Raw genomic sequence first — 27,721 nt, 5'->3', positions numbered from 1 at the left:
AAGAACTTCACGCCTTATTACCACCGGCTTACCATACAAGCAAATGCTTGAAAAACCCATCCTGGAAATTTCTAGCTCACCTGTTTTCAACTTGAATGAATCTAAAATTGTTGCTGCTGCCAGGGGTTCAATATTATTGTGATACACGGTACCCTCAATGGACTTGATTTTCATTGAAGGTTTTGTTGGGGTTGTGATGCGAAAACTGTGTGTTTAAATTAGCTGACACTTTCCAATAATCCGATAAGTCGAACCTGGAAATGAAAACCGCTCTTAATTGGTTTAACCTCAAGTGGACTACCACTGGCGAAAATAGGCAAAGAGGAAAGCATTCATTACTGCAAAAGTTATGGTGAAAAGAGACACGAAGAATTTATCAATGGTGCTATAGTTTCTTTTCTCTGGTGCAAATTCCAATTCACTTGAAGCAGCCATGGAAATATTCTCTAATGTTAGAAAAGAGAATCAGGCTTCAAGTCATAATTAATCCCAACTCAATATACCTGTTGGATACAAATAAAACCCTCAACTACATCCCTAGCTATAAGAAAGCTCAATTTTCCTTTATTTCATCTTTCCTTATCCCCTCCAACTCCCCGTCATAATGAAGGGCTGTTGAACTTCATTTGCACAAGTCATTGCTTCTTCGGCCCAAGGTGCATTGCCTTCATAACAGCACATGAAATATGGTTAGTGTAATTGTATAATGAACTTTCAAAGCTGTCAATGTCCATCTCCAAAACGCTGTTCTGATTAGCTAACAGCAGCGTGATGTCCCAGCTTGCCGCGGTTAAGAAGCAGGATAGGTTAAGGTCTGATACAGAGAGAGAATGAATTTTGACTATCAAAGTTTGCTGCAGGAGACATCAACATCAAATCAACTTTCCTCCAGTCGTTTCCCCTTGAATATCTCGCTAGGGCCGCTCTTCCAGACTAGGTTCTAACAAAAAATCAATGATTTCCATTTAAATTTTGCCAGAAAAAGTGTCACTAAGCCAAAATGGACTTCATAATTTCTAGACACGAAGATGGTCCAAAACATTACCAAATGCATCTTCTAGTTGATGTTCCCCCCTAGCAGCAATTAACTTTAGCATGGCCAAAGTACATGAAATGTTTTTCACAAATGACTAAAGCTAATCCTATTTGTACAACTTAAACGGCCGGATATCAGAGCCCAATTAGGCCGACTACATTGATGATAGTGCAGGTATCACAATTTTACTCAACCGTAAGAGGTTTCTCGTCATTAAAAGGAGGAAGAAACAACAGCCTGACTGACAGTTATTTGATCACAACACATTTCTTGCTTCAAGAAGAAAGATAAGGATTTTCTGAGAATAACTAATTACAATTAAAGAGGAACAAGTCGTACCTAAGAATTGACAATGGAAAAAGCACACTTTCACAGGAAAACTTCAACCTCACTCCCTTGTTTATATGATTATATGATGCTTGGCTTTGCTGCTAAATTAAGTTGCAAAGTGGAAATGGTTTACTAAAACAAGTTATTATTTGATAAACTGTCAATATAATTTTTTTAATTCCACAAGAAAGATTCTAAGAGTATATGTTACCCTACTAATCTTGCGACAGTTAATGAAATAATTTTTCTTATTAAGAATTAGTTTTCAAGATGATTTCGAAATGTACGGGGAGTTAAGAATAGGAAAAGGGTACATAGGCACTGCCATTAGCGGTTTTACTCTTGATCTGTTCGTGTTGAATTGCATCTTTGATTTTCTTTGATTAATAATATGTTTTTTTCTATAAGAAAAATGACTATTTACACCTATTTTCATACGCGCGAACGGAGGTCAAAAATAGAGAAATAAAATCAAATTGGCTAGATTGGAAGAATAAAGCAAGCCTTGCATAAAAGAATTCATTAACCTGGCCTATTATTTTTACCTCCGCATTGTACAATGAATAGTTGAAAACTCGAATTCAACTCTATAAAATTTTGAACAACAAAGATAGGGATTCTGACAAACGTTTATCGCTTTTGTTCATTCCATGTCTTACTTTCAAAGAATTCACCTAGCATTTGCTCAAGGTCCTCTGGCCTGTATCTAATGTACTTCCCAGGGTTTTTTCCACTCTCGATCATGGGCCTGTTGATTGCGGAAAGCAAAATAGATATGTTAGATGAGAGGGATGAAAAGAATGAGGACAAAGAAAAGAAGCTAGGCCAGAATTATGAAAGAACGTGCCCAAAACGTTTAAAGAAAGATCTATAGGCAGGCAAGAGGACTTCAGCAACAGCCAGCCTCAAGGACTCGCGTAATTCACTGTCTGGAACAGTCCACTGAGATTGCCTCATATGAAGATCCTCAAACTGGACATTGAAAGCCTTGAACCTCTCTTTCACCACTGCTCTTGAAACTCCACTGCCAGAGTCACCTCCCAATAGACCACCACCACCAGTGGATGGAGCAGCCCCCTGAATGGTGAGACACTGAAGGATCTGCAGACTAAAACAAAGCCATTTAGCATGGTATTTTAGCCATATGACTGCATTGTAAGTCAGGAAACAGAACCTTTGCCCAAGAAATCCTTTTATACTGATTTGCATGCTGCTGAACAATCCGACGGTGAATTTGAACCCAATCATCTCCCAACAAATCCTTGGCTTCTGACCTGTAAATAAATATAGAAGTGGCAAACAAGCGTGCATTGCGAATTATCACCAACAAAACAAGCTAAACATAAAACACACCTTCGCACAGATCTCACTATGTAGTGAATGTTGTTCATCATAAATAGTTGTGTCAATGCAGGGTCCTTATATTGCTTGGATTTCCCATCAAGGTTAGTCAGTAGAACTTGCACAATCCTTGTAGTCACATTAGTCAACTGAGCATCAGCATCAACATCAGCATGACTATCACCATCATCAAACTCTTGAAAAAGTTGCTTCAGTGTTGACTGGTAGCTGCACAATTCAACAACCACAATCAGATGTCAAAAATGAATATTTGTGGACAATGTGGATATTATTTGGAAACGAATAGTTCAGATAGAACTGAACTTCCGATTGATCCAGGTACTTGGGGTCCTATGGGTGAAGATATGATCTCTTTGGATCCCATAGAATTTCAATCCGACAAAGAGCCTTATAAAGATCGAATTGATTCTTATCAAAGAAAAACAGGATTAATTGAGGCTCTTCAAACAGGCACGGGTCAACTAAACTGTATTCCTATAGCAATCAGGGTTATGGATTTTCAGATTATGGGGGTAGTATGGGATCCGTATATAATGTTCACATAGTGTCCTTTTTTTTTTTTTGATGGAAAGGAATCATTTCCAGCACATGCCAAAGAAAAATGAAATGAAAGAGAAGACAAGAAAGGAAGGCAAAGATAGCACTTGGAAGGAAATCACCAACACAGTGGATTCAAGATCACAAACAAGTTGATATATGATACGAGATATGCCACATAAAACATACTAAGTGTATTGCAATAAGTAAGTTGAAATGGTTGACCATCCAAAAATTTGTCTATAGCAGATAAATTGAAGCGGCATAATATAACAAAGGTACAACAATAATAACTAAAACTAGTAGTGGATAAAGTGGCAATGCAATCAGTAAATCAAAGTGGTTGACCATCCAAAAATTTACCTGACAATTTGAAGTGGCAAAATATACCAAGGGTATGACAATACTAACTCAAAACTAGTAGTAGTTAAAAGTGGAAAAATACAACTTACTCAAAAAGAAACTTCACATAATTTATCACATAGCTAGTCAAAGGATGGACAGTTCCATCAAGAACAGTGGTTTTGGTGACATCTTTCTCAACTGCTTCCTCAAAATCGACAAAGGTCTCTTGCGCTGTCTGAGCTAGCCGCTTTGTCAAGCTCTGAGCAGATTCCCGCATTTCAATGCAAGATTTACATCCAAACAGAAATTCAATCTGTCCACATGCCGCCAGAGAGAGAGAGAGAGAGAGAGAGAGAGAAGGGAAGAAGGAAAAAAGTTTCAACTTAGAAAGTCATGCAAATCTATTTGCATCTCTCTCTATAATGCATGTTATAATTTTATGAAAGCGGAACTAAATGAGCCAATTACAGCAATACTAGTTAATCACAACAAAAATATTTTGTTTTGCTCTATGATTTTATGTCATTTTAATGGATATTAATCCTAGCTTTTATTACATAAATGCAAGTTCACCACAATGTTTTAAATTATTTTGATACACATCTGATCCAACCCTTTTTCAAACTCATGAAATTTATTCATGAATTGAAAACAATGCATTAGAATATATAGCATCTATGAAATGGAACTCATGATTTAGTGGATTAACAACAAAATAGAAAATCTAATAATCAGGATGCGCTTCTCATGCATCTAATAAAAAAGAAACTCGAGATGTCTAAGATGAACCAATCAACTATCACTGTTGTAAATAATTTTTTAATCATAATGTAATAAATATACTACAAGAAAAATTAGTGATACCTCAGACTGTAGTTCTCGCATTATCTCATACATATCCAAAAGAACGAATAATTTTTCAGGTGATCTCTTGCTTCTGGCAATAGCCTCTCCAAAACTAAGGAGTACAGCTACACTGTTTGCAGTGACTTCAGCAAAACATTGATCCCTAAGGGAATCAATGCCATCAAGTATTTGATCACAGATTTTCTTTTCCCCAGCGAAGAGCAGTTTCACCTGTGTCAAGCAATATGATAAGGTTCGAAAAAAGAACTAGAATACTATCATTGAAGCAGAATTTCACACAAATCCTTACAGCAATGCGCATATGATGTATCCAATTCCCAATCTTAGCCTCCAAAACCTCCCACTGCATTTTCTGGACATCATCTTTACTAAGTTTCTCTACGCCCAATTTCCTGAGGCTCTGTTCCAAGACCGAAGCACGAGTATCCCTAGCAATTTGAAATATCGTATGATTGGCAGCAATTATTCAAGATTCTAGAGCACCAAGAGTGAAATCCAACAAAGATCAAAGTTCTTTTCAACCAAAGAAGTCCCCATCTATGCAGAAATCTAATAAGCAATGCATGTCAAAAGGTAATTTATCCTACCAAGCTCTGCACTGAAAATTTGCATAAATGTCTGCAAAGTTAAACAGGTGAAGATATCTGTTACTCAAATGTCTTGAAAAACCCCACATCAATGGTAGAAACCGATCTTTAAGACTACCCAGTCTATCTTTGAGATTGGTACCAAATTATCAGAAAAATACAAGCTATGCTGAGCAACAAATAGCTAGCTTTCAACTGTATTGCTTGGATGATGTATCATAACTTAGATACTTGCCGGAATCAAAGTGTCCCAAGACAGTATTAAATACACAAATCTGAAATTGTACACTTTACCCACGTCAAGACAGTTCTTTAACCTACTTGTGCCAAACATAAATAGGAAAAGCAGTGAAAAATTATAATTCTTCAGATATACCTCATTACCCATGAATTCCAAAACAGAACACTCAAGAAGTTCAAAAGCTATAATCACTAAGAAGAGAATAATAAACATCTTAGTATCAGATCAAGAAAATAGGTTTCACCTGTAGATCCTGAACAACTGTTGCTGGTGGCCAGCTTGAACCATTTGTTGGGCTAAATCATGTAGCAAAGGTAGAACCCTGGGCGGAATAAGAGTCAGAGGTGTGTAAACAGCATTTTCTAAGTTCTTTTGGTTCTCTGAATGATTCTTGCTACCAAGATCACCTTGCTTCCCAGGTGACGTTGCCGATGGTTTTAGAGAATTTGGTAGGCCATCGAAAAGGTGATCAGGTTCCACTGGCTTGCTGAAGTTTAAACAAAGTGTAAAACTCTAAAATTTCCCATTCTAAAAGAATCATCCAGCATAATTCAACAAAACAGAAAATTTTAAAACCAACCTGCAATTTGTTAATAGCGTTCTAAACTCATCTTCTAATTTCGAGATAGCTTTTGCGAGTAAGCTATTGGCATGATTAAGTATACCATCACTACTCTTAAAACTTTTGTGGTCGCTGAAAAACTTAATATTGCTTCTCAGCTGATCAATTGCTCCTAGATAGCTCTCAAGGTCCTCATGCGGCCCTCTCAGAATCTTTGCTTCCGCCTAAAGTATATATAAATTAGTAAAAACATCAGCATTAATAATCAAAACAGCATTATATTTCCAAATTATATGATATTATTGAGAGGATAGTAAGAAAAGTTCCCAATCAAGTTATGTTTGGTGGTTGAAATCACATTTTTAAATTTGAACTTTGTCTTCTAGCTGCAAACAAGATCTAATGATAATTTTGACTAATTAAGTAATCAATTATCTTCCTATACCATATAAAATATTATCTGTGTTGTAACCTGTAAGCACCGAACGGATCGAATAAACAAATGAATGAGAGAAAACATAAAGGAAAAAGGAAAACCTTGCGCGTGACATCAAATTGCGCCAAAATGGTTTCAGCTGCTGTCAAAGTCTTATCAATATTCTCATGCGCTCTCCTGATGGAATGCGTTCGTATCTACGTAAAGCAAAAAAGAAAATAAAAAATCTAATTATTCTCAGTTCAAATCAAAGAGATCTCTCATTTCCCAAATAAAACGAAAAGGAAAGAAACGAGACCTGAGTAGGGCGCATAGCGGTCTCGAGAGCGGAGAGTCGGTGATCGAAGGAACCGAGAATGGAGACCATGCTTTCCGTTATGATTTGGCTCTTCTGCAACGACTCTCTGACGAGCGCTGCTCTCTCCCGCAATGCCTCCATTGCCATGTTTTTCCTCTCTCGATGGCCTGGGGGCGTGATTTTACTTAAGACGTAAGCTTTAATTTTGAAATGATTTATTTATTAATTTATTTTTATAGAGAGATTTGATTTGAGTGGGAGTTGCCTCGTTGCTTTATTTCGGTTTTTCTGTCTCTCGTCGAGTTCTACGACAAAATATGAAGTTGTTATGAAGGAAAGAGGGGGTCAGCTGGTGGGCCCCGGCTTTTTTTTGTTAATTTATTTTGCAATATTTTTATTCCACGTCAGCAAAATTTTGCCTCGGAATTACCTGTCAATTTTGATGCGAATACAAAAAACTCGCACAACCCATTCTAATAAGAAACTAGACCAATCTGATTTAATCATAAAAGGTTATCAATATCAACTCTTTTAATTAGAATTTAAATTAACCCAATACTAATTAAGTATAATTTTATTTTAAAATATTAATTTAATAAAAATAATAAATATAACATAAATAAATATAATATAAATGAAAACTTATTAAAAATATCAAATTAATATATATTTTTTAGTATCAAAATAATATAAATTATATATGTTAGGTTATTTTTAAAATTTTTTATAATTTATAATATAATTTAAAATAAATTATATTTTTTAATTATTATGGATATACATATCAATATATCATTTAAAATAAATTATATAATTTTTTATAATTATATATGGGTATCAACTATCATCTGATTTAGAATAAATTATATAAAATAAGTTACTGATTTGTATATATATGTTATGTTTATGTTATAATTATATTATTAATTTTTAATTATGTGATTTAGAATAAATTATATAAAGAGCTACAATTATGCTAAAATCTAAAATAATAAGTTATTAAATAATGAGCTATAATTATATAAAATAATTATTTATATTGCAATTATATAATTAATATAAAAATTTGCATATTAAATTTGTATGATAATTAAATATTTAAAATAATTTTCATATGATTATTTAAAATATGTAATTATGTATTATAATTAAAAGTTTAAAATAATCTTTATATATTTATATTAAATTAAAATAAATATAAAAAATTATTAAACATTTCATAAATATATTTAGCATGTTTTATAAGTGTATTTTTATAGCACGATTTAATTAAACATATTTTTTTATATCTTATATGTATTTATAAACCCTAAAAACGGAACGTAATTTTTTTAAAATTCATACGATTTTTCTCATAACATTTTAGTATAATGTTATTATATCATATTTAAATTTATCAAATCTAATATAATCATATATTTTCATTTATTTAAATATTCACTTTAACTTAAAGCATACAAATAACAAGCTACAATATCTATATCTATTTTTAAAATATTATTTTTTTAACTTTTTCAAATAAAATTATAATAAAATTTTATTTGAACTCAATCAAATTATCTATTTAAGTTTAATTTAATTTGATTCTAAAAATTAATAAATTGAATTTGAAATTATCTGAACCTAAATGATTTGTACCCAAGTAATCCACGTATCACCCAAATTAGTTAGAATCTAAAATGAACTGAATCTAAAACAATCCAAATCCAAAATGATTTAACCTAAAATTGATCTGATTTTTTAAGATCCAAAATGATCCAAACTAAATTGACTCATCCCAAACCTAGCTCGACTCATCTAATCAAAGATCAACGTGGTTAATTTATGTTAATCTTTAGATTTTGTGACATTTTCATAATTGGAAATGTGGTTAATTTTTATTTTCTTATTTATATGTACATATAAAATATTTTTAAAAAAACCTAATCATATTACTTAAGTATTTTTAAAGAAAATAAAAACTAATCGTACATGTCAAAAAGATCTAAGTTCAAATAAAAATAATAAAAATTATCAAAATTTTATTAATAACTAACAAATTTCATTGATCTTCCAAAACTTAAACTATTCAATCAATTAAGTTAGACTCAATTCATTTTTTTTTAATTACTATTTTATGCATTATCAATGGAAAATTGTAAGCTCGATTCAATCACCAATTCTGACCCATGGTAAAAAAAAAATTAGAAATCTTTTTCTAATATTGTTCACGATCGGTTGCCTTCTGAGTTATTATGATAGAACAATCTATAATGCAAGCATAAAATCAAAATTAAAGTATTCTAGTCGATATTCAAATTTAATCATCTTGTTGGTATAAATATCGAGCATATATAATTTGAATTTTATGAAATTATATTTTTTATTATAATAATTTATTTCAGTAAACTTTGCTATAATAAATTAGTAATTTTTTTTTTCATGAATTAATTATCTGTTAATAATTTTATGAGCTTTTTGATGCAAAATATCTGCTACTGTAACAATCACAAAGCATACAACTTATATTACTGCTGACCAGTGACCATAATCGAGTAATAAATTGATTAATAAGGGATAATGAGATTCATGGCCCATATGAAACCCTTTCAACTAAAAAGTCCACAACCATAGCCCTTTCATAAAAAGAAAAATAAAACGAAAATATAAAGGAAAAGAATGTTTAAAGTTATATATAAGATGCCAATGAAACCTCTGATTTAGAGTGGAGAAATAAATCCTAAAATTTTGAAGTTTTAAATTCAAAACTCATTATATATGAATTTGATTCAATTTTGTGTTGATTTTATCTTATTAAGTTATAATTAATTAATTAATTAATTAAATTATTCAATAATTTAACATTTGATTATTTAATGATTTAATATTTGATTATATCTGAACTTGCAGTAATTGTGATTAAAAAAAGTTATATATATTAACATGACTTTACCATTAAAAAATAACAGTGCTATTGCTCTGCAAATAATGAAGCCATAAATGCCTGCTGTCTTCAGCTAACACAGGAAACCTCAAGACATAAAGGGCAAAAGATCTTTGTGGGAAAAAAAAAAAAGTGCTTTGAGGGTGTTCTGGCATGTCACATGCTATTAAATCCATACAAGCAAATAAAAACTTATATTTTTTAAAGAGCTTTAAATATTCTACTACTATTGCTGTTAGTTAATAGGGACATAATACAAAAGACTGGCAAAAAAAGCAAGTCAATTCACCACCTTTCAAAACCACTTATTTATCTATCGCTCTAAAAGCTACACAAAAGAGTAGACTTAGACCTACTTTCTTCCAAAGCTTGTCATCTTTTTCCTTTTTCATAGACTGCACAAAGCCCCAAATGTTTTTTTCATCTCCCTCAAGCTGATCTCTTATTCTATCATATCAACATATTTTCATGGCAAACGAGTTGCATAGATGAGTGAAGAAAGGTCAGTAAGTCCAGTCTCTAGGCAACCCCATCTCTGGAGGAAGATGATAATAGCAATCCTCTTGTTTGCCAACAACAATCCTGTTCATGGAGTTCATTTGTCGACTGACTTGAATCTCATGTGATTGTCTTTTTCTCGTACCTGCCGAGGACAATAAGCAAAAATTGGATCTTCTTTGATTACACCATTAATCAAAATGAACTAATGCATAAAAGCTTTTTCTTGGCAGCCAGACCTAGCAATGAGATTCAAGTTATGTAGTAGTAGTAGTACTTAACTCATGGACTTTCCCTCATTAAACTATAATAAATGTTTGAGTAAGAACTGGAATTCCATTTTGCCTACGAAAAACTTAAGATACTTCATTTCATATAAACATTTCTATCAAGGTAAAGAAAATTAGAAAAGACTTATTGGTTTTGAACATCCTAATTTGTGCAAACTGTACAAGTAAAACAAAGAGAACACATTTCTTCTAACAATACTTCCTTTTATCTTTCATACAAAGACCACATTAACATATTTATATTATTTCATCCAAAAAGTATCTCATAAAAGCAAAGCAAGGTGGTGATATAACCCATGCCTGGTAAAAAAAAAGGTTCATAATCAACCAATTGTAATAATCTTTTAGTCTATTTTCATAAATTTTGTTATTTTATTTATCTGTAAAAGGAAAAAAAAAGTACAACAATGAACAAACGCTGCACCAGCAATCCATCAATCACTGCAGAAAACCCCATGCTTCGATACCAAAAAGAAACAAAAACCATAATCCCAAGCAACAAAATTCAGAAACCCTTAAAACAAAAGAATGAAAACCAAGAAACAAATAAATAATAATTAATTTTCAATGCCTAAATCAATAATTCTTTACCAATAAAAAACCCAAAAATCTTTTATAATCAACACAATACGTTAAAAAATAAAACGGAAAAAAACAAAGCAAAAAGAAGAAAGAAAACTAACTTTGTTTCTTTTTGGAATCAAAAGTAGTGTCTTTCGGGATAACGCGGGGATGAAAAACTCCAGTACCTCCAGATTCTCTCACCAATCCTCCACCTAACCTGAGCTTATTAGGAGTTGGTAAAAGCCGGTTTTGCACATGCCGGTTTTGCTGCATCTGCAGAACCCTAGCCCTTGCTTCAACGTAGCTCTCAACCTACAAAACAAAATGTATAAAATAATGAGAACGAATTATTTAGCTTTAATAACATCCCATCAAACACTGAAAAGACCGTTCATGACTGTAAAAACACCAAAACCAAAAGCTTTTTCTTACCTCGTCTTGATTTGGTTTCAAGAACTGAAATTCATAAACCGGTTTAGTCCCGCCAAGAAATGGACCGGTTCTCAGCCCGTAAAAGCTTTGACCCACTTCGAAACCAGTGCCATTCATCGAACTGTAACGAGCCGGTTCTTTACGCCTCTGCAGAGTTTAAAGAAAAAGAAAAAGAGTAGAAGACGATATAACATGAGAAACAGGACGAGGTTGCCACGCACAAAGTCATGCAAACCAAGAAATAGTAACGGGCAAAGAAAAGAACCTCAAAGTTGGAAGATTTGGGTGGTTTTTGCTGATGTTTAGAAAGAGAAAGAGCAGCGAAACGAAGAGCTAAGTCGTCCATGCAAGTGAAAGGGAGATTGTGGTGATGGTGGTGAAGGTGGGGCTTGAATTTGGAAGGGACATCGTTGAGGAAAATGTCAGAAGGGAGCCAAAGTTTATCATCGTCCAAATTTGGTGGAAAGTTAGAAAACTCATTTGCCATTGTTCTTCAACGAGAAGAAGAAGAAGTGAAGCGAAGGGAAGGTATTTTGGGTTTCTAGGAAGAAGAGAAAAATGTCGGGGGCTCTGCTTTCAAAATGGCGCTACAGGTTCTGTCCTTTAAAAGGGAAAGAGAAATGGCATATACGATAGGCCTTGTTTGGTTCGTTTGAATTCCATAAAGAAATTAAAGTAAATTCCACCTATCATAAAATTTTACTTTTTTATTTATATTTTTTAATTTGAATTTTAAGCCTATCACACATCATTTCTTAAAAAATATTTGCATGAGTTCACTGCACTAGGTCTCGGATTCACTTAAATATCATTTTTATTATTATTATTATAATAATTTTAAATTCATACTTTTTTGTCTTCAAAATTAATTTGTATTAAAAAATTATTTTATTCTTTCCAATGTTGAGTTATCAATTCAATTATACTTCAATTGTGTTTTACCTTAAATTAGATTGATTGATTTTTTTTACATAGAAATTGAAATTTTGAAGAAAAATGTGATGTTTTGAAATATGAAAATCAATAAGATACTTAAATTAAAATTTCAATACTATAGGTGCAATTATTCAAAAATAAATAAAATTAAGCAAAATTTGATTAAAAATCAAAGTTTTCAAAATGGAGTGAGTGCAAAGGCAAAATATTCATTTCTTTCTTTTATGGAAAAGTACATAAACTTGAAAGCAAAATAGCATTGCCTTTTTAGTTACAACAATGAAACAAAAGTAACCATTCTTTCATCTTTTACTTAAAAAACATTCAAGGAATCATTTACTCTATCCTTTTATTTGGCTAAGTAATAAAGGGATTTAGCTTTTTCATCTTTAAGCTATGAAATTTGTTTTATAATTTGAATTATTTTTATAAAAAATGTTGTAGTTTGAGAATAGTAAAAGATATTATAAGTATTATAATTTAAAATTTAAATTTATTTGATATTATTTTTTAAAAATATTACGTAAATTTGAATTAAACCTCAAATTTTATTTAAATTATTTTGAAAATATGCAAAGCATAAAACTAAACATTATATAACCTATTCAATAAACATGCAATACAAGTAAATGTTGAGTTGTGCAAATAATTGGTAAGTAAATAAATTCATTAATAAATGAACATTGAAGCTAATTTGAATTGTTAAAGGTGAAGTTTTAATTTAAAATAAATAAATAAAAAGGTGAAATTCCAAATGATTTAATATAATAATAAAGCCAAACAAGGAATTAGGCTGCTATTGGGCTGAATGGACCGTACAGAGGTCACGTGACAGTCAGCACACGCAGCCAACAGCGACTCAGTGCCGTATTGCTCGGCTCCCTCTCCACCCACTCCTCGGCCGTTTTGGTCTGTCCTTTTTATCCATATTTATATATATCTTCCCCCACTCACTCTTCCAACAAACAAGTTTCCCAATCTCCACATTTTACGAACCATAGGTCCAGATGACCCGTGGTTAACTTAAGGAGGCGAGTACAAATTTTTGTACACGCACGGGCATGCGAGCGAAAATAGCGGAAAGGCTGAAATGCGCCAGGGAGAAAATCAAAAGCAACGGCTGCTCAATTCATCTGGGTTATACAGATATATCTGTCGGTCGTTTTCAGTTACACGTGTCGAGTGAGTGTTCACTATAGGAGAGGGGGAGTTACGGTGCGAGCGCTTCCATTTTTGCTAACCGTGAACGGTGGGGCCTTCTCACGACAATGGAAATTATACGCTTGAAACAAAAGAAAGGAAGGGTTCAGCGGCCCAGGAGGCTTTTGGGCTTGGGTTTCACGCTAGGTTTCAGGAATTTAAAGAAAAGTATTAAAATAAAAAAATATTTATTTAATATTAAACTACTGTTAAAACTTTTAAACTGTAACCACGTACTTCACGAATATATTTAAAAATTACTAATGTATCATAAAAAAAATAATAAATTTTAGAAATTTTTTTTTCAACTAAGATTAACATTATAAACCTTGGAAAACCTTTTATAAAGGCAATGCCAGTGCTTCAAACTCCATTCCTCAAGGACCACAAACTTTTTGACTTGTCATTCAGTAACAGCGGTAAGATAATATCTAACAATCAAGTTTGCATATAATGAAGCATTCCATCATGGAAAAGCTATAAACTTTCTATTATTGCTATTATTACAAACTTGTGATCTTATAGAAAATTAATAAAATCATTTTGAAAAGGCTAAAAGGTATCATTTCACGAGGACAAACTAAAAGGTGAATCCCATCGGAACATATACAACAAAAAATATACATAATCGATGTAAAAGTTTTAATTTCGAATTATTTTATAATTATTTATTAAAATTATTTTGAATATCTTAACTTCCAGTTTTTCATCCTAAAGAAAAAATAAAGGATAAGATCAGCGAATCAGCAATTCTCATCCTAATAATTAAGTAAAAATCAACATCTTTCACAATTTTTTTCTCCTTTCCAACCCTTCAATTAAAAAAAAAAAAGAAAACCCAGGAAACAATCATTTTCCATGTCATGGCAAAAACATTCTTCCCAACTGTGCCCAAAAAGCTTTTCTTTATCTTTCAATTGAACCCCCCACTTCACCACGGCCAGGGGCTCATGCTAAAACCGGTGTTATTTCTTCATTTTTCCACCAAAATCTATTTTTTCTATTATTAAGCAGGATTTTTTCCGGGTCGGGCAATTGGCCCAGATTGGATCGGAACCCGAAAGTAACACCATCGTAAACGCACCAGTGAAACCCGACATCTCTTCCGACAACGTTAGTGTTCTCGCAGTCTTCGCAAACCAAACTTTTCAGTTCCCTTTCAATTCTCAAATTTATCCTTCCCATATTCACCAAATAGCTCACTTTCTCCGTTTGCAAATCCCTTACCGGCCTATCAAATCCATCGAATCCCGTAAATACCCTGGCGTCCATCAAATTATTGACTCCACCACCGCCTCGCCTCAACAACATAATGTTGGCGGGCGGTTCCTTCTTCATCGCCGCCTACGGAAGAGACGGTTCTTTGTTCTGTCCTTTTCTTGTCTCAGACCGCCGCGATCTTTTCAATACGACGAAGAATTAACTGTCCATTTCGCGAGAAATGGCTGATAAATTGACTTTTCCGGTGATAGGGACACGGTTGCGCGAGTCGTTTCTGTCGGCAATGTAGACGGAGAACTGGTAAGGTAAGATTCCGATCTTACGGCTGAGAATCGATTGGAAAGCCTTGAAATCCATCAATTCATAAATAACGACGTTCCCTATACTGGTTTCGCAGTCTCCATCGAAGAAAACGACCGTAAACGAAACTCCTCCTCCACCATCACCGGCGGCCTCCACCATGTTGATGACGTCAGCTTTAAGGACAATGAAATTAAGTGAAAGAAAATGGAAAGAACCGAAAACAAAATGTTAAGTGAAAGAGAAAGGGTTTCTATATAAAAGCTGGGGTTTTAAGGGCGGATCGTATAACGAAACACTAAATTAAGGTAAGGCGGGGAGGGTAGTTTTGGAAAAGAAAACACTGGAAGATAAGCTGGGGAGTCTTGCTGGGGACTCATTTCATTACGTTTTTAAAAAAAGTGAGAGAAACTTGGGGCTCAATAAAAAGAGCGTTGGGTTGGGTTTTTTGGGGTTCAGAAACTCATCAAAACGACGAAGTAAAATGGCAGGGTGTCAACAAGTGGGATATTCGGTGTTTTGTGGGACCGAGAGACGAAATTACCCTTGTGAAATTGGTAAATTTTCCTGGGTGCCACTTTAGAAGGTCCTTTGCCATTTAAGGTACTCCTGACGGATGCACGAAAAATGTCGAAATTTGTCTCGTAAATCCTTCTAAAAAGTTCTCCCCTTTTCTCTAATTTTCTCGGTTATTGATTTCAATTTGATGTTTTTGATTTTGATAGGCTTTTTATTTGGATTTTTAGATATTTACGGCGTCGACGATATATATTCCAAACACCTGGCAAATGCATCAGGTATTTGCTTCTTTTCCAGAAGTTCTGCGTTTATCTTGTTAGATAGGGTTTCATTGGTTGGATTTTTTTGGCTCTATTTTTTTTCGACTTTTGTTCATCATTTTCCAATTGGGTTCTTCAGGGTAAAATTGAACTTGGTTCCTACATTGTTAAATTTATTTTTAGTAAGGTAGAATTGAAATTGTGTTAAGCTTAAGCAAACAGTCTGCATATAAGTTGGCATTGGAAACTGCAGGGTCATTCAATTCGAAATAATAGAATTTTAAAGCAGAGAAACAAGAAGGTAGTCTGTTGGTTTTGGTACAGTCATGTCGATTACTAACAAGGAGTGCTGCGTATGAAATAGTTAGGGGAACAGGTAGTGTATTCTTCTTTGGAGCTGAGTGCTAATGCGTCTTGTGTCTATGACTGTCCCTTAAACCAACTGTAAGTTTGAGGGTGGAGTATCTAAGACTAGTTGTCATAAGTTTGAGGCTTTAGGCACTTAAATGAAAGCGGCCAGAGGCATACTGCCAACCCTAGTTGTCATAAGATAGGTGAAAGCTTGTTTTATGGAGTTATTTTTAGGTGGAAATGGAAATTTCTTATGAATCTAATGGAACAAGATAAAATTGTAGTTCATCTTAAGGCCTGTGTAGGGATATGCTGCATGTGAATATTATTATTCACCCTGGGCAGTTAGGGTTCGGCAGTGTGAACTTTTTGATGTGTCTCTTGGCTTCTAAAACTTTGAATCTGATATACTTTATCATGTGGATATGCCAATTGTATCGAGTATGCATGATGCAGGGTGGTGCTAATAATGGTGAAGATCTAAGAAAAGCAGCCAGAAGGGAACTGAGAGAAGAAACTGGTGTTACATCAGCTAAATTTTTTGCAGAGGCATGTTTCAAGATTATTCTCATTAAATTAAATCTTTGTATATCACATCTCAAACAATGAAACAATTATTCTGTTGAAGGTTATTGAACTGATTTCTGCCATTCCATGTACAGGAGCCTTATTGGCTGAATTATGCTTTCCCAATCAAAGTGAAAAATAAGCTTAATCATAGATGAGGGACAAATTGTAAGGGTCAAGCACAGAAGTGGTAAGGATACTATCTGTACTATAGACATCTAAATGCATAAGACATTTTGAAGAGCAGTGGTACTTCCATCAACTACAATTGTGTGGTTCACCCCATTTGAAAGTTTGATTGCTCATGTTGAGGTCTGCCTAATGTTTTGCTTTCCATTGTTGTTTGTGAATTATTACTATTAACCTTGAGATAATTAGTTGCTTTTGTGTCATGCATTGTTTGTAGTTGGAATCAACTCTCAGTCAAATTGCATTCTTGTGTTTGTTTTTGTGAGTGCTATACTCCATATTTTGGTTATAATGGCCTCTGTCTTTTACCTTCCTTCTGGCTTTTTTTTTTTTGCATATTGATCACCTATTCAAACTCCATTCTTTCTTTGAATTTGTCTAGGAAGCTTCCGACCTTTGAAATCTGATTAAAATCCATGCTTTATTTTGACTTTCTTTTATGCTACTGAAACAGGTTTCTTTTTAAGTTCACTGGAAATGAAGAAGAGATTAATCTTTTAGGTGATGGTTCTGAGAAGCCAGAGTTCAAGGACTGGTCATGGAGGCTACCAGAACAAGTTGTAGAGCTTGTAAGTTTCTCTAATTGGCTGATCCTTTATTTTATAGTTCTTATAAAACCTACTATGTTATTGGAGATCTCTTATTATCCTTGACTAATCCTTCGAAACTATATTTCGAGCAGGCTATGGATTTTAAGAAGCCAGTCTATGAACAAGTTCTCAAAGTATTCAGCCCCTACTTCTCATTGTATACAGCATTCAACCGAAAATGAACCTAATGGAAGAGAAGTACATAAGCAAACTAAAAGGAATTAACATTTTCTGCAGGGTCAAGCATCATAGTTTTGCACTGTTGGGGTTGGGGTGGATTGAGAATATAAAAAAAACATTGGAAACCTTTGCTATCAAGCTGATGCAATTGGATCAAATTTGAATGAAACAAAATTTATTTGTTCACCGGCAATAGTTAATCTCTCTCTCTCTCAACTGAGAAGTGAATTTTTGGATGAGTAAGTGCCATGTTTTTTTTGTCTGTGGAGGATATTCAAGATTCATGATTATTGTCTTAATGCATTGCATTGACTCTTGAAATAGGATTTGAGTTGGTACCTCACCCTTTCTTCTCCCTTCTGGGCCTCAGACCATATATAGTTGCACCAACCTTTTGGTTCTAGATCACATTATTCTTGAATGGCCTTTTATTTATAACTCTTAATTAAACTTCGAATGTAATTCTCAAAATTCATTGAAATTCAATTTGCTTAGGTTCATTAATTGTTATATTAATTTTCATATGAGGTAATCTTTTCAGAAGATGCGAGGGCTTCTGGTTCTCTACTTTGAAATTCATTATATTGTTGGACCTTTGATCTGCATATGCCCATTCAAGATGTAAATAATGTTTATCCTAACTGGTGGAGCTTCTCCTATTAGCCATGTGGTAGAGGAGTTAAAGTAGTTTTACATACTCGTAGTACTAGTGATCAAGTTCAATCTTTAATCACGGATTCAGGATTTTGTTGAAATTGATTTAGCCTATTCAAGGCTCCAATGCTACTCAAAACTAGTTAGTCTAATTCAAGCTTGGTTTAACCTTGATCTGAGCTTTAGCTTGAGTTTGTTCATGAATCCGGATAAAGAGTGAAAAAAAAAATCGAAAACTTAAAAATTGATTTAAACTTATAGTGTTCGGTATGGATTGAATTTTTTCTTATTTGATTTGGATTAAATTTATATATTAAATATATATATATATATATATATATATATTAGATACGGATCAATTTTTGAATAAAGAAAAAAGAAACCATAAAAAATAAATTAAATCAAATTATATATTTTTATTAACTTTATATATTTTTTAAATTTTTATAAAATAAAAATAATTATTTTATACTTAAATCTATTTAAATATAATAAAAAATATATTAAAATAATATATAAAATTAATAAATTTAAATTTAAAAAACTAATGAACTAAATCAAATTGAACTAGTTGAATTTGGTTTGAATCAGATCGTATGGAAGTTCAAGTTGGATTCAAATTTTAAAAAATTATAATTTTATGTATTATTCGAAAAAAATCAAATTGATTTCGATTAAATTCAAACCGTTATCATTCCTAGTCGATGACATACGATTCTCTTATTGGTTGTTTTCTGTTGGACTTAACTGGTATCTTGGGAAGTTTCAATGCCAGTTGAAAGCAAAGGTGCACTGGGAACTTTTTTTTTTTGCCAAGCAATGGGAACTCAATTTGCTGGCAGCAAGATAGATCATAGGCCAGGAATCATGTTCCAAAGCTTGAATTTACTACCTTTAATACTTCAAAGTTTAAAGCTGCACTTCTGGGGCTAGATCAAAGTTTATTTTGTGATTCCACAAGAAAGGGAGAGTGCAGACCACTTTTTTGTTTGTAATCATACCTTTGTTAGCATGATCCTAAATCATTTGGTACTATCATATAGCTTGGTTAGCTCTTGAAGCTTTTGATTTCTTGCTGCCTCTCAACAAAGCAGTTTAAGTGCAATTCTATATTTACCTTTCACATTTTTGCACAGGGCGGCAGCTACATACATGCTAGAGGTTCTTCAGTATATATACCAAATATTAAGACACATCTCGGTAACTATCTTTGTTGCTTATTTTATATTTTCAGTTCTCTTGTAGTTCAGGTAGAATATAACAGAAGCTGTCTGTTAATACTTACTAATTATTGCCACATTGCAGGAGCATGCTGCTCTTGCCCTCCAGTATTTCCTAGGAATCAGTAGTGAAACAACACAGCATTCTCTTTTGTTATGGTCTCTGTAACAAATTGTGAATTTTTCTTATATTTTTAGCAGCCTTGGTGCTAATGATGCACTAATGCTTTTGTTTTTGCAGCACTAGATCTGCAGCTATCAGACTTTATTTACCAAAGTCTGCAGGCAAGATTTCTTCCCCTTTCGTCTTTTCTAATTCTCTATTTATAGCTTGTAGTATTTGCTTATAAAGACAGTCTACAGATAAAAAAAAAAATTACAAATGTTACGATTCGAATTTTAAACTATGTTAAACTCTCATTTATTATTTTTATATTAGTTGTGTTATTGATAGTCGAAATGTACAAAATGGCATGATTCCTTGCATCATTATTAGGAGTATGATAAAACTTCAAGGCAGTCTCTACATCATTTGTCACTTTCCTTTATCCAAAGAAAAATAGGAGCACTATCACCATCATCTTAAGAAATCGAATCATAACGAATTGGCAAATCTGTCCAAAAACATGACAGGAAAGGGGGCCAACCACGTGTCGAGAAGTGCAACTCTATCATTTGAAGTAAACAACGTAGACCCACATTGTCATGTTGGTGTTGGGTGTTACCTAGTAATCATCGAGTCATGATGCACCCAACTTCGCAAATGGCAATAACAAGCAGCCCAACTATTGGGCAACACTACGCCGCCAGTGCACACTACCCCACTGATTGCCTGCCACAGTATTTTTTATTGCATTGAGCCAAACTTGCATAATGTTTATGCCTTTATGGGTCCATTTGCTTGTGGAGGTGCTAGATCTAGTGTTGGCTCGAAATGGTGATAACATTAACGGATCAGTTGTTCATAATAAAAAAAAGGTTAACAGAAAGGAATCGGACTTTTGCAGAAATAAAATACCAATGGAGTTCCATCACCAAACTCACAAAAATAAAATACAATAATTCAAGTGTTGGTTAGTGTAGGTGCGACTGATATAATATATCCAACCAACGTAAATAAATGGGTCTGCTTTCATTTACTTGATTTGTAGCTCTGAATACCATTATGGAGTCAGTTTTGGTTCATTTGCAGCATTGATTGTTCTGAATCAGAATTATTAAGCGGCTACCAAGAAGCCTCTGTCCGGCATGGAATTATTCCTACTTCAAAACATTTAACATATCAGGAAAAATTGCTTTGGTCCATTTAACATCAGGTCACAACATGATGCTCTGAACGTATCAAGATATGAATCAACAACCAAAAGGTTTTGGGGCCAAATTGATTTGACTTCAGGGGTGTCTTTAATAGAGGTTGGGAAATCTTGAGGAAGGAAAATGTCTTTATGGACTTTGAGGGGAAGGAAAAAGAACGAGGAACGACCAACAAAAAGGTCTCATTCACCACCGCTCTAGATCTACATCATCATAAGCAGGAAAATATTACAACTGAAACCTAGAAACGAGACTATAATTTAAATATCTGGAAATCCACCAATAAAGCAACCGCCATAAAAAATATATACATTGGCATTGAATTCTCAAACAGATAGAACACAAGCTACTATCCATAACTGCCAAATGAACAAGGTGTTCAAAGATATGCAACAAAGTACCTGTTTTATCGACCATCAGCAGAAGTGAATGACTCTGCAAAACCAGTAGGCCTAGCTGGGATACTACCTTTGCTGTCTTCTAGGTCTGCATAACTAAAATCCTTTCCTTCTGCTTCCTGCCAACCCTTCACCATTTGGTTAAGGGGAAGGCTGTAATCAATGCCACAATAGTCATCTTTATCATCATCCAGTGGTTTCCATTTTTCAACAAGTGGAGCCAATACATTCACAGCATGGCCCATGTCAGGCCGTTGGCTGGGTTCCCTTGCAGTGCAATGTCCAGCAAGTTCAGCAATGATGGAGATACTCTCGAACGTTTCGTCTTTTACATCAAGAGCTGGGTCAATGGCAGCCCTCAATTTCTCCTTGTCTGATTTGATATGCCAGAACCATGCAGCTAGGTACTGGGTCTCTTCAGGCCTATCCTCATCAAGCGCCATCAATCCAGTCAGAAGTTCCATCAGTACAACACCAAAACTAAAGACATCAGCTTTAGTTGTGATTTTTCCTGTCACTGAAATCATTGGCATGCGAAATTAGAGTCAGTACAAAAGCAAAAGGACATCAAGAACAACAACTACGGTCTATGGGATGCCATTGTACTACTTAAGCACAAGTAAAATTTCTCGTTGCTCCAAATTTCAATTGAAAGGTAATAGCAAAGATTTGAACTTTCTTGTTTATTTTGATGTAAACAATAAAAAATTTTACAGATGCAAACTTGGGTCAATGTCAAAGATTTTAACTCAAACTCCAATGTGGAGCTTAGTTCAAAGATCTGATTTATTTTGGCCAGCCAAAGATCTGATCCCAAAAGTGAAGATATATGATAGATATGCTTCCAAATGTCTAAAACCTGGACCAAACCAACTTAAGATCCTCTGGAGCAGCTTACTACTAACATATACTACATGCAAGAAGACTTGTAACTCCAAGCAACGAACTCAAGCTACAGATGGAAAGAAAGTTAGAACTGTTAAAAGTTTAAACAAATTGACTATTTCGAGAAAATTTATCATGTCTATTTCTGCTTAATCTCATTGCAAATGATTGGAAATGCTTAGACGGGTTGCTTACCTGCATATTCTGGTGCTAAGTAACCAAAAGTCCCAGCAAGCCTGGTCACAACAGATTTCTCTCCATCAGGAGCAAGTTTGACCAAACCAAAATCTGAAACTTTTGCTCTGAAATCATCACCAAGTAGAATATTTGAAGACTTAAGATCTCTATGTATGAAGCTTTGGTGAGCCAGAGTGTGAAGATACTCCATTCCTCTGGCTACATCCAAGGCAATATTTAGCCGCCTCTTCCAAGATAGAGGCTCCAATTTCAGCCTCTTCCAATGGAAAAGGTGCTTGCTAAGAGCTCCTTGAGGCATATATTCATAAACAAGAATTCTCTCGTTGCCTTCAATGGAATAACCCAAAAGAGATACCAGATGACGATGCCGGACCTTTGAAAGAACTGCAATTTCAGCCTGGAATTCATCCAGGCCCTTGTTTGTAATCACACCAGCCTCCATTCTTTTAACTGCAATCTGTGTTCCATCATCTAGTTTCCCTTTATAAACTACACCAAAGCCACCACGGCCAAGCTCATTTTCTGGCGCAAAATTTTTGGTCACATTTTGAAGAACTTGAACTGATATGACCAAATTTCCTGCTTCAATGACATGAGACTCTCCAATGCTGCTACTATTCCTGCTTGCAGAACCACTGCCGGTTAGTGTAGAAGTACTTCCGTTGGTGTTACTGGCAACAACAACCTTAACCACATTATCTGAATCAGATGGATCCCTTGGGTGGATCACCAGGGAAGTTGAAGCCAACTTATTTTCCTTTCTCTTCTTATAACAGTAGATGGATAGAGAAATGACCAGAAAAGCAAGAACTGCAAAACTTGCAACAGGAGCAACAATTGGAACAAATGTGTTTCTTTTGAAACTTTTTGTTTTGCTTGATTCCATGGAAGAATCAATGGGACTCGAACCTGAACCTTTCGATGAGGTAGATGGGCTATTGGCTGGAGAATCTGAAATCTCAGATGGTGTATTGTCCCCAGTGGAAGGAGCTTTCTTATCACCATTCAATAAAGGATTACCATATATTACTAGATTCACAGTGCTACTAAATTTTGGTAATGGACCAGATATATTATTGCCACTGAGATCCAAACTTTCCAGAGATCTCAAGCTAGTCCAGTTATCGGGAATCAGACCACTTAGATTGTTAGATTGAAACCTAATTTGAGAAAGGGAGTCCAACTTTGCAACTGCTGGACTCAAAATACCAGAGAGATTATAATGGGGCAAGTTTATGATTGAAACCTTCCCACTGTTGCATCTAATTCCCACCCAATTGCAAGGCTCATTACCAGACCAAGAAGAAACAAGCCTCATAGGGTAGTTCACCCCACCAAGAAACCCTATTAGCGCCATAACTTCTGGGGCACAAGGAAGCCCCTGTGTGGCTTGACAGAATTTATTTGAAGCAAAAGTCACATTGGTCGTTTTAAACATTGGAATTGGACCCATCAACTGATTATTGTTTAAATCTAAGTTGTCCAATCTCATATCTGCTAAACTATTAGGAATCGGGCCAACAAGGTTGTTACTATTAAGATTGAGATCCTTCAAGAGAGTTAAGTTACCAATGTTCGTTGGAATTGGTCCTGTAAACTGATTCCCATGCAGCCATAGAACGGTGAGGGACTCAATTGTTGCCACAACATCGATTGGACCTGTCATCCCCCTACCAAGCGGATCATTCAGCCAAAGCATCTGCAGAGCACTGCCGCTGAAAGTCCCCGGAATTTCACCAGACAAACTATTACCAGAAAGCATCAAGTTTGTCAAGGAAGGCATGGAACCAAGAAAATCCGGCAATGGACCAATCAAATTACAACTCATACAAGAAAGATTGGTCAACTGAGCAGAATTTTGCAAAGCTTTGGGAAATGACCAGCCAGTACTAGCATTAAAATTGTTGTGATCCAATGCCAAGACTTGTAAATTATCTAAACCATCAAAGAAATCAGCTGGAATAGAATCAAAATTGTTGTAATCTAAATAAGCATACAGCAAATTAGATAAGCCAGAAAAAGATGGCAACTTTCCACTCAACTGATTCCTTTGGAGACCGATGTTCTTGAGCATGGAGAGCCTGTTTAAGTTTTGAGGCAAAGTACCCTTCAAGCCCACACCTTGAGCCTGAACCTGAGTAACCCTGGATTTCTCACAATACACGTGGTTCCAGCTTGGAGGACCACAAGGGTCACCACCATTTTCAGGCCACTTCAAGAGCTCAGGATTCTCAAGTCCGTCTCTGAATTGCATTAAAATATCAAGGTCACCAGGGTCAGTGGTGCTAAAAACAACTGTAACAAGAGATAAAAGAAGCACTGAAGCAAACTTCTTTCTCATTGCAGATATTTGGTACTGCACTGGACTTAAATCACCCCAACTACTATCGAAGAAGCTTCATTTGAGCACCTTTGGTGGTTTTTTCAAATACCCACTTCAAATCTTGCATCAAACGATTTAAAAAAAAAAAAAGACTTTAGATTCCAGTAACACTGAGAGACATTGAAGAAACACAAGAATTCATGAAAACAAACAAAAGAACATAGAAAAAAAAAAAGCTTTAGGAGCTATCGAATGGGATCAAAGCTGAAGAATTTAAGCCAAACTGAAAAAATGGAAAAAAAAAATGAAACTTGGACCATACCTAAAGTAAATTTCTGAATTAGCATTATAAGTGCATATATATATATATATATATATATATCATCAACATCAAGATTGTGGAAAACACTTTTCCATTTGTTACACGCCATACCAGACATTTCCTTTCCACTCTTCCTTGCTTCATCAACAACTGCAAAAAGACAAGGGCAGTACGGTCTTTTGAAACATGTTGTGACATGCAGGTTGTCATTATTTTTAACACTAGTTTTTTTTCATAAAAATAGCACTACTCCTAATTTTTTGGTTTGTTTGTTTGTTTAATTAATTAATTAATATTAATAGTAGTAATTGACAGATTTAACAGATTGATTTTGTATCAATAATTAAGCTGGTGGGTCATTTTTATTGAGTGGATCTATTTTCTTCTTTGCTTTGATATCTGTGACCTGCTGGACTTGTTTCTGGTAGAAGCTACCATTCAAATTCTTTTATGAATAACAAAATAACACAGACAACTACAAAGCTTGGGAGGAGAAATAGGAATTTTTTTTTTTTATTGCTAAATTCATCGAAGTTGAAAGAATAATTGCTAATTTACGCTCATGAAAGTTCTTTTCAGATTTTATTGAAAAACTGGTAAAATAACTTAAAGGCTGATCATGTACTTTATTATCGTTTGTAAATTTGTTTTATATACATCTTAATCAATTTTCTCATTCTTGAGCTTTGTTGCATTTGTTTGATTTATAGGTTTTGTTGAGTTTGATTCATAGATTTTTAAATTAAAAAAAATATGATTTTAAAGAAAATGATATGAAAAAAGAATATATGATTTATGGGTTTTGTTGAGTCGAAAATATAAAATTTTTGTGTTTAATTAAAGAAATATAAAATTATCTATCACAATCTTTTATTATTTTATCTTTGATAATACGTAGATAATTCATGATATTCATAATATGTGACATATGAATAATAAGTAACATTTATAATATATTATACGTGAATAATATGTTATTTTCATTGAAACTAAAGAATTTTAAAAAATTAATTATTTTTATATTTTCAACATAAATCATATTTTTTATCTTAAAAACTTCATTTTTGTTAAATTCTTAAAAAATAATATTTTTATATTTTCAACAAATACCACATTTTTTTTAGAAATGTTATTTTTGTTAAATTCTTAAATATATATTATATTTAATCTTAAAAATATCTCTTTTTTTTTGTTGAATTCTAAAAAATAATTTTTTACATAATATATTTCAACAAAGATTATATTTTTAATCTTAAAAATGTCATGAAACTATAAAAAACAAAATATAAAATTACTACATTTTAAAAACAAATAATATTATCTATATAGTCTTAAAATGCAATTAAATGAACGCGAATGGAAAAAAAATTTTAACTTTTTTTTTGGAAATTAAAAAAAATCTTAGAGAGAGGAATTTTTTATTCCTTTTACTTTTTCTTTTGACATTGTTGAAAACATAAAATTCTTGATGTGGAAAAAATTTTCAATCAAATTAAGGAATTAAATAATAAAAAAGTTAGATTTTGAGAAAAAAAATTCTGTAAACTAAATACCATTTAAAATGTAACATCCAATAAATATGAATTAAAATTTTAGTATCTAGAACTTTTTTTTTTCTTTATCCCTAAACTGCAATTTTTTTATATAAAAAATATAATCTCATTTTTAAATCATTTTGATAATAATTGACAATTATATTTGATTAATTGTAGTTGAAATTATAAATCTCTAATGAAACATACCAATGATTAAAAACTTAAAATTTTGCATTTAAATCTTGAAATGAGTTCATGAAATAAAATATGACTATTTCTCATCTTATAACACAAAGTCCATATGTAAAAAAAAAAAAAAAAAAAAAAAAGTTATATTTGAAATTTATATAACATCTAAAATATATGGGAAAAAGTTTCACAGCTTTCAAAATATTTCAATGGTACCAACATTCAACGCATCACACATGCACATAAGTGGAGTGATATGATATGGCGGCCAAAGTGGCATCTGTTTCCAACTCGTTTAGCATCATGTGATCATCCCAGCTGTTTCCTAATCCTATAAAATCTATTTCTTATCATTAAATTGTCTTTTTTAGCAAAAAATAAACAAAATGCCTTTTTTTTTTTACAAAAGAAGCTGCAGCCCGTCGATATGAGAATATATGATTTGACTAAGGCTAGGTTTGAATCCCACATTTATTAAATGTTGGGTTCATTACAATATGATTTTATTCCTTAAAATTTGGATCCAAAGACTGTTGATCTGTTGCATGTTTCCCGTGGTGAAGAGTATTGAAATGATTTTTAGAGTAATGAGAAAAGACTGGAAGGTGAGATTGGATTAGGAAAGTGAAAGAAAATGAAAAAAATTTAGAATCACAAGATCCAACTGTTAAATTAGTTGGAAACTTCAATACGAGAATATTTGATTTGATTAAGGTTAGGTTTGGATTTCATCACATCGAATATGCGATGCGATTGAACTCGTTGCACTATTTATTGAATTCAAATAAATGAGATTTAATCGTAATTATAATAATAATTATTATTATTTTTAATTTTATCAAAATTAATTTCATCATTTATCTACATATAATCTACGAAAGAATACTAAAAAATAATGCTATGATTGACTATGAGTAACTCAAGCTGCATATGCTAAAAAAAAAATGATATGAGTAACTCAAGTTGCATATCCTCTACGGCAGCACTTTTCACTTTGATAGTCATCTTTTTTCTATTCCACTCACTCCCTCTCCTTTCAAATCAAGAAATGAAAATTTGATC

The 27,721-nt window shown here is 33.3% G+C and overlaps 3 protein-coding genes and 2 pseudogenes across 8 annotated transcripts; 1 reads left to right on the top strand and 4 right to left on the bottom strand.

Moving 5' to 3' along the window:
- Nucleotides 1-1,720: 1,720 nt before the first annotated feature.
- LOC111296393 (exocyst complex component EXO70A1-like) lies at nucleotides 1,721-6,834 on the bottom strand. Its single transcript, XM_022890681.2, has 11 exons — nucleotides 6,602-6,834; nucleotides 6,405-6,500; nucleotides 5,886-6,091; nucleotides 5,550-5,792; nucleotides 4,767-4,905; nucleotides 4,475-4,687; nucleotides 3,718-3,923; nucleotides 2,720-2,935; nucleotides 2,541-2,640; nucleotides 2,214-2,467; nucleotides 1,721-2,114 (listed from the first exon to the last, which is right to left on the bottom strand). The coding sequence occupies exons 1-11, from the start codon at nucleotides 6,746-6,748 to the stop codon at nucleotides 1,997-1,999; spliced, it is 1,938 nt and encodes a 645-aa protein (XP_022746416.2). The 5' UTR covers nucleotides 6,749-6,834; the 3' UTR covers nucleotides 1,721-1,996.
- A 2,898-nt stretch (nucleotides 6,835-9,732) lies between these two features.
- On the bottom strand, nucleotides 9,733-11,882 carry LOC111297987 (uncharacterized). The gene is made up of 4 exons (XM_089741699.1): nucleotides 11,574-11,882; nucleotides 11,309-11,455; nucleotides 10,996-11,188; nucleotides 9,733-10,167 (listed from the first exon to the last, which is right to left on the bottom strand). The coding sequence occupies exons 1-4, from the start codon at nucleotides 11,793-11,795 to the stop codon at nucleotides 10,028-10,030; spliced, it is 702 nt and encodes a 233-aa protein (XP_089597825.1). The 5' UTR covers nucleotides 11,796-11,882; the 3' UTR covers nucleotides 9,733-10,027.
- Nucleotides 11,883-14,134: 2,252 nt separating this feature from the next.
- LOC149515900 (uncharacterized) lies at nucleotides 14,135-15,341 on the bottom strand (annotated as a pseudogene).
- A 233-nt stretch (nucleotides 15,342-15,574) lies between these two features.
- Nucleotides 15,575-18,120, top strand: LOC111297357 (nudix hydrolase 27, chloroplastic-like; annotated as a pseudogene). The gene is made up of 5 exons (XR_016326136.1): nucleotides 15,575-15,762; nucleotides 16,552-16,644; nucleotides 16,758-16,852; nucleotides 17,306-17,420; nucleotides 17,534-18,120. The product of XR_016326136.1 is annotated as a nudix hydrolase 27, chloroplastic-like (transcript).
- A 2,851-nt stretch (nucleotides 18,121-20,971) lies between these two features.
- Nucleotides 20,972-25,042, bottom strand: LOC111297294 (receptor-like kinase TMK3). 5 transcript variants are annotated; one of them, XM_089741287.1, is made up of 4 exons: nucleotides 24,936-25,042; nucleotides 24,621-24,733; nucleotides 22,288-24,533; nucleotides 20,972-21,724 (listed from the first exon to the last, which is right to left on the bottom strand). In XM_089741287.1, exons 2-4 carry the CDS (start codon nucleotides 24,629-24,631, stop codon nucleotides 21,216-21,218), a joined length of 2,766 nt encoding a protein of 921 aa, XP_089597413.1. In that variant the 5' UTR covers nucleotides 24,632-24,733; nucleotides 24,936-25,042; the 3' UTR covers nucleotides 20,972-21,215. The 5 variants fall into 5 exon arrangements, with proteins under 5 accessions (XP_089597413.1, XP_089597412.1, XP_022747712.2 ...); XM_089741286.1 differs by having other exon boundaries at nucleotides 22,288-24,733; nucleotides 24,936-24,997; XM_022891977.2 differs by having other exon boundaries at nucleotides 24,621-24,955.
- Nucleotides 25,043-27,721: the final 2,679 nt, after the last annotated feature.

Source organism: Durio zibethinus, chromosome 12 (genome assembly GCF_047325235.1).
Source record: "Durio zibethinus cultivar Kanyao isolate XHJ-2024 chromosome 12, ASM4732523v1, whole genome shotgun sequence".
NCBI classification, from domain to species: domain Eukaryota; kingdom Viridiplantae; phylum Streptophyta; class Magnoliopsida; order Malvales; family Malvaceae; genus Durio; species Durio zibethinus.
This window is presented reverse-complemented; position numbering and strand designations above follow the sequence as displayed.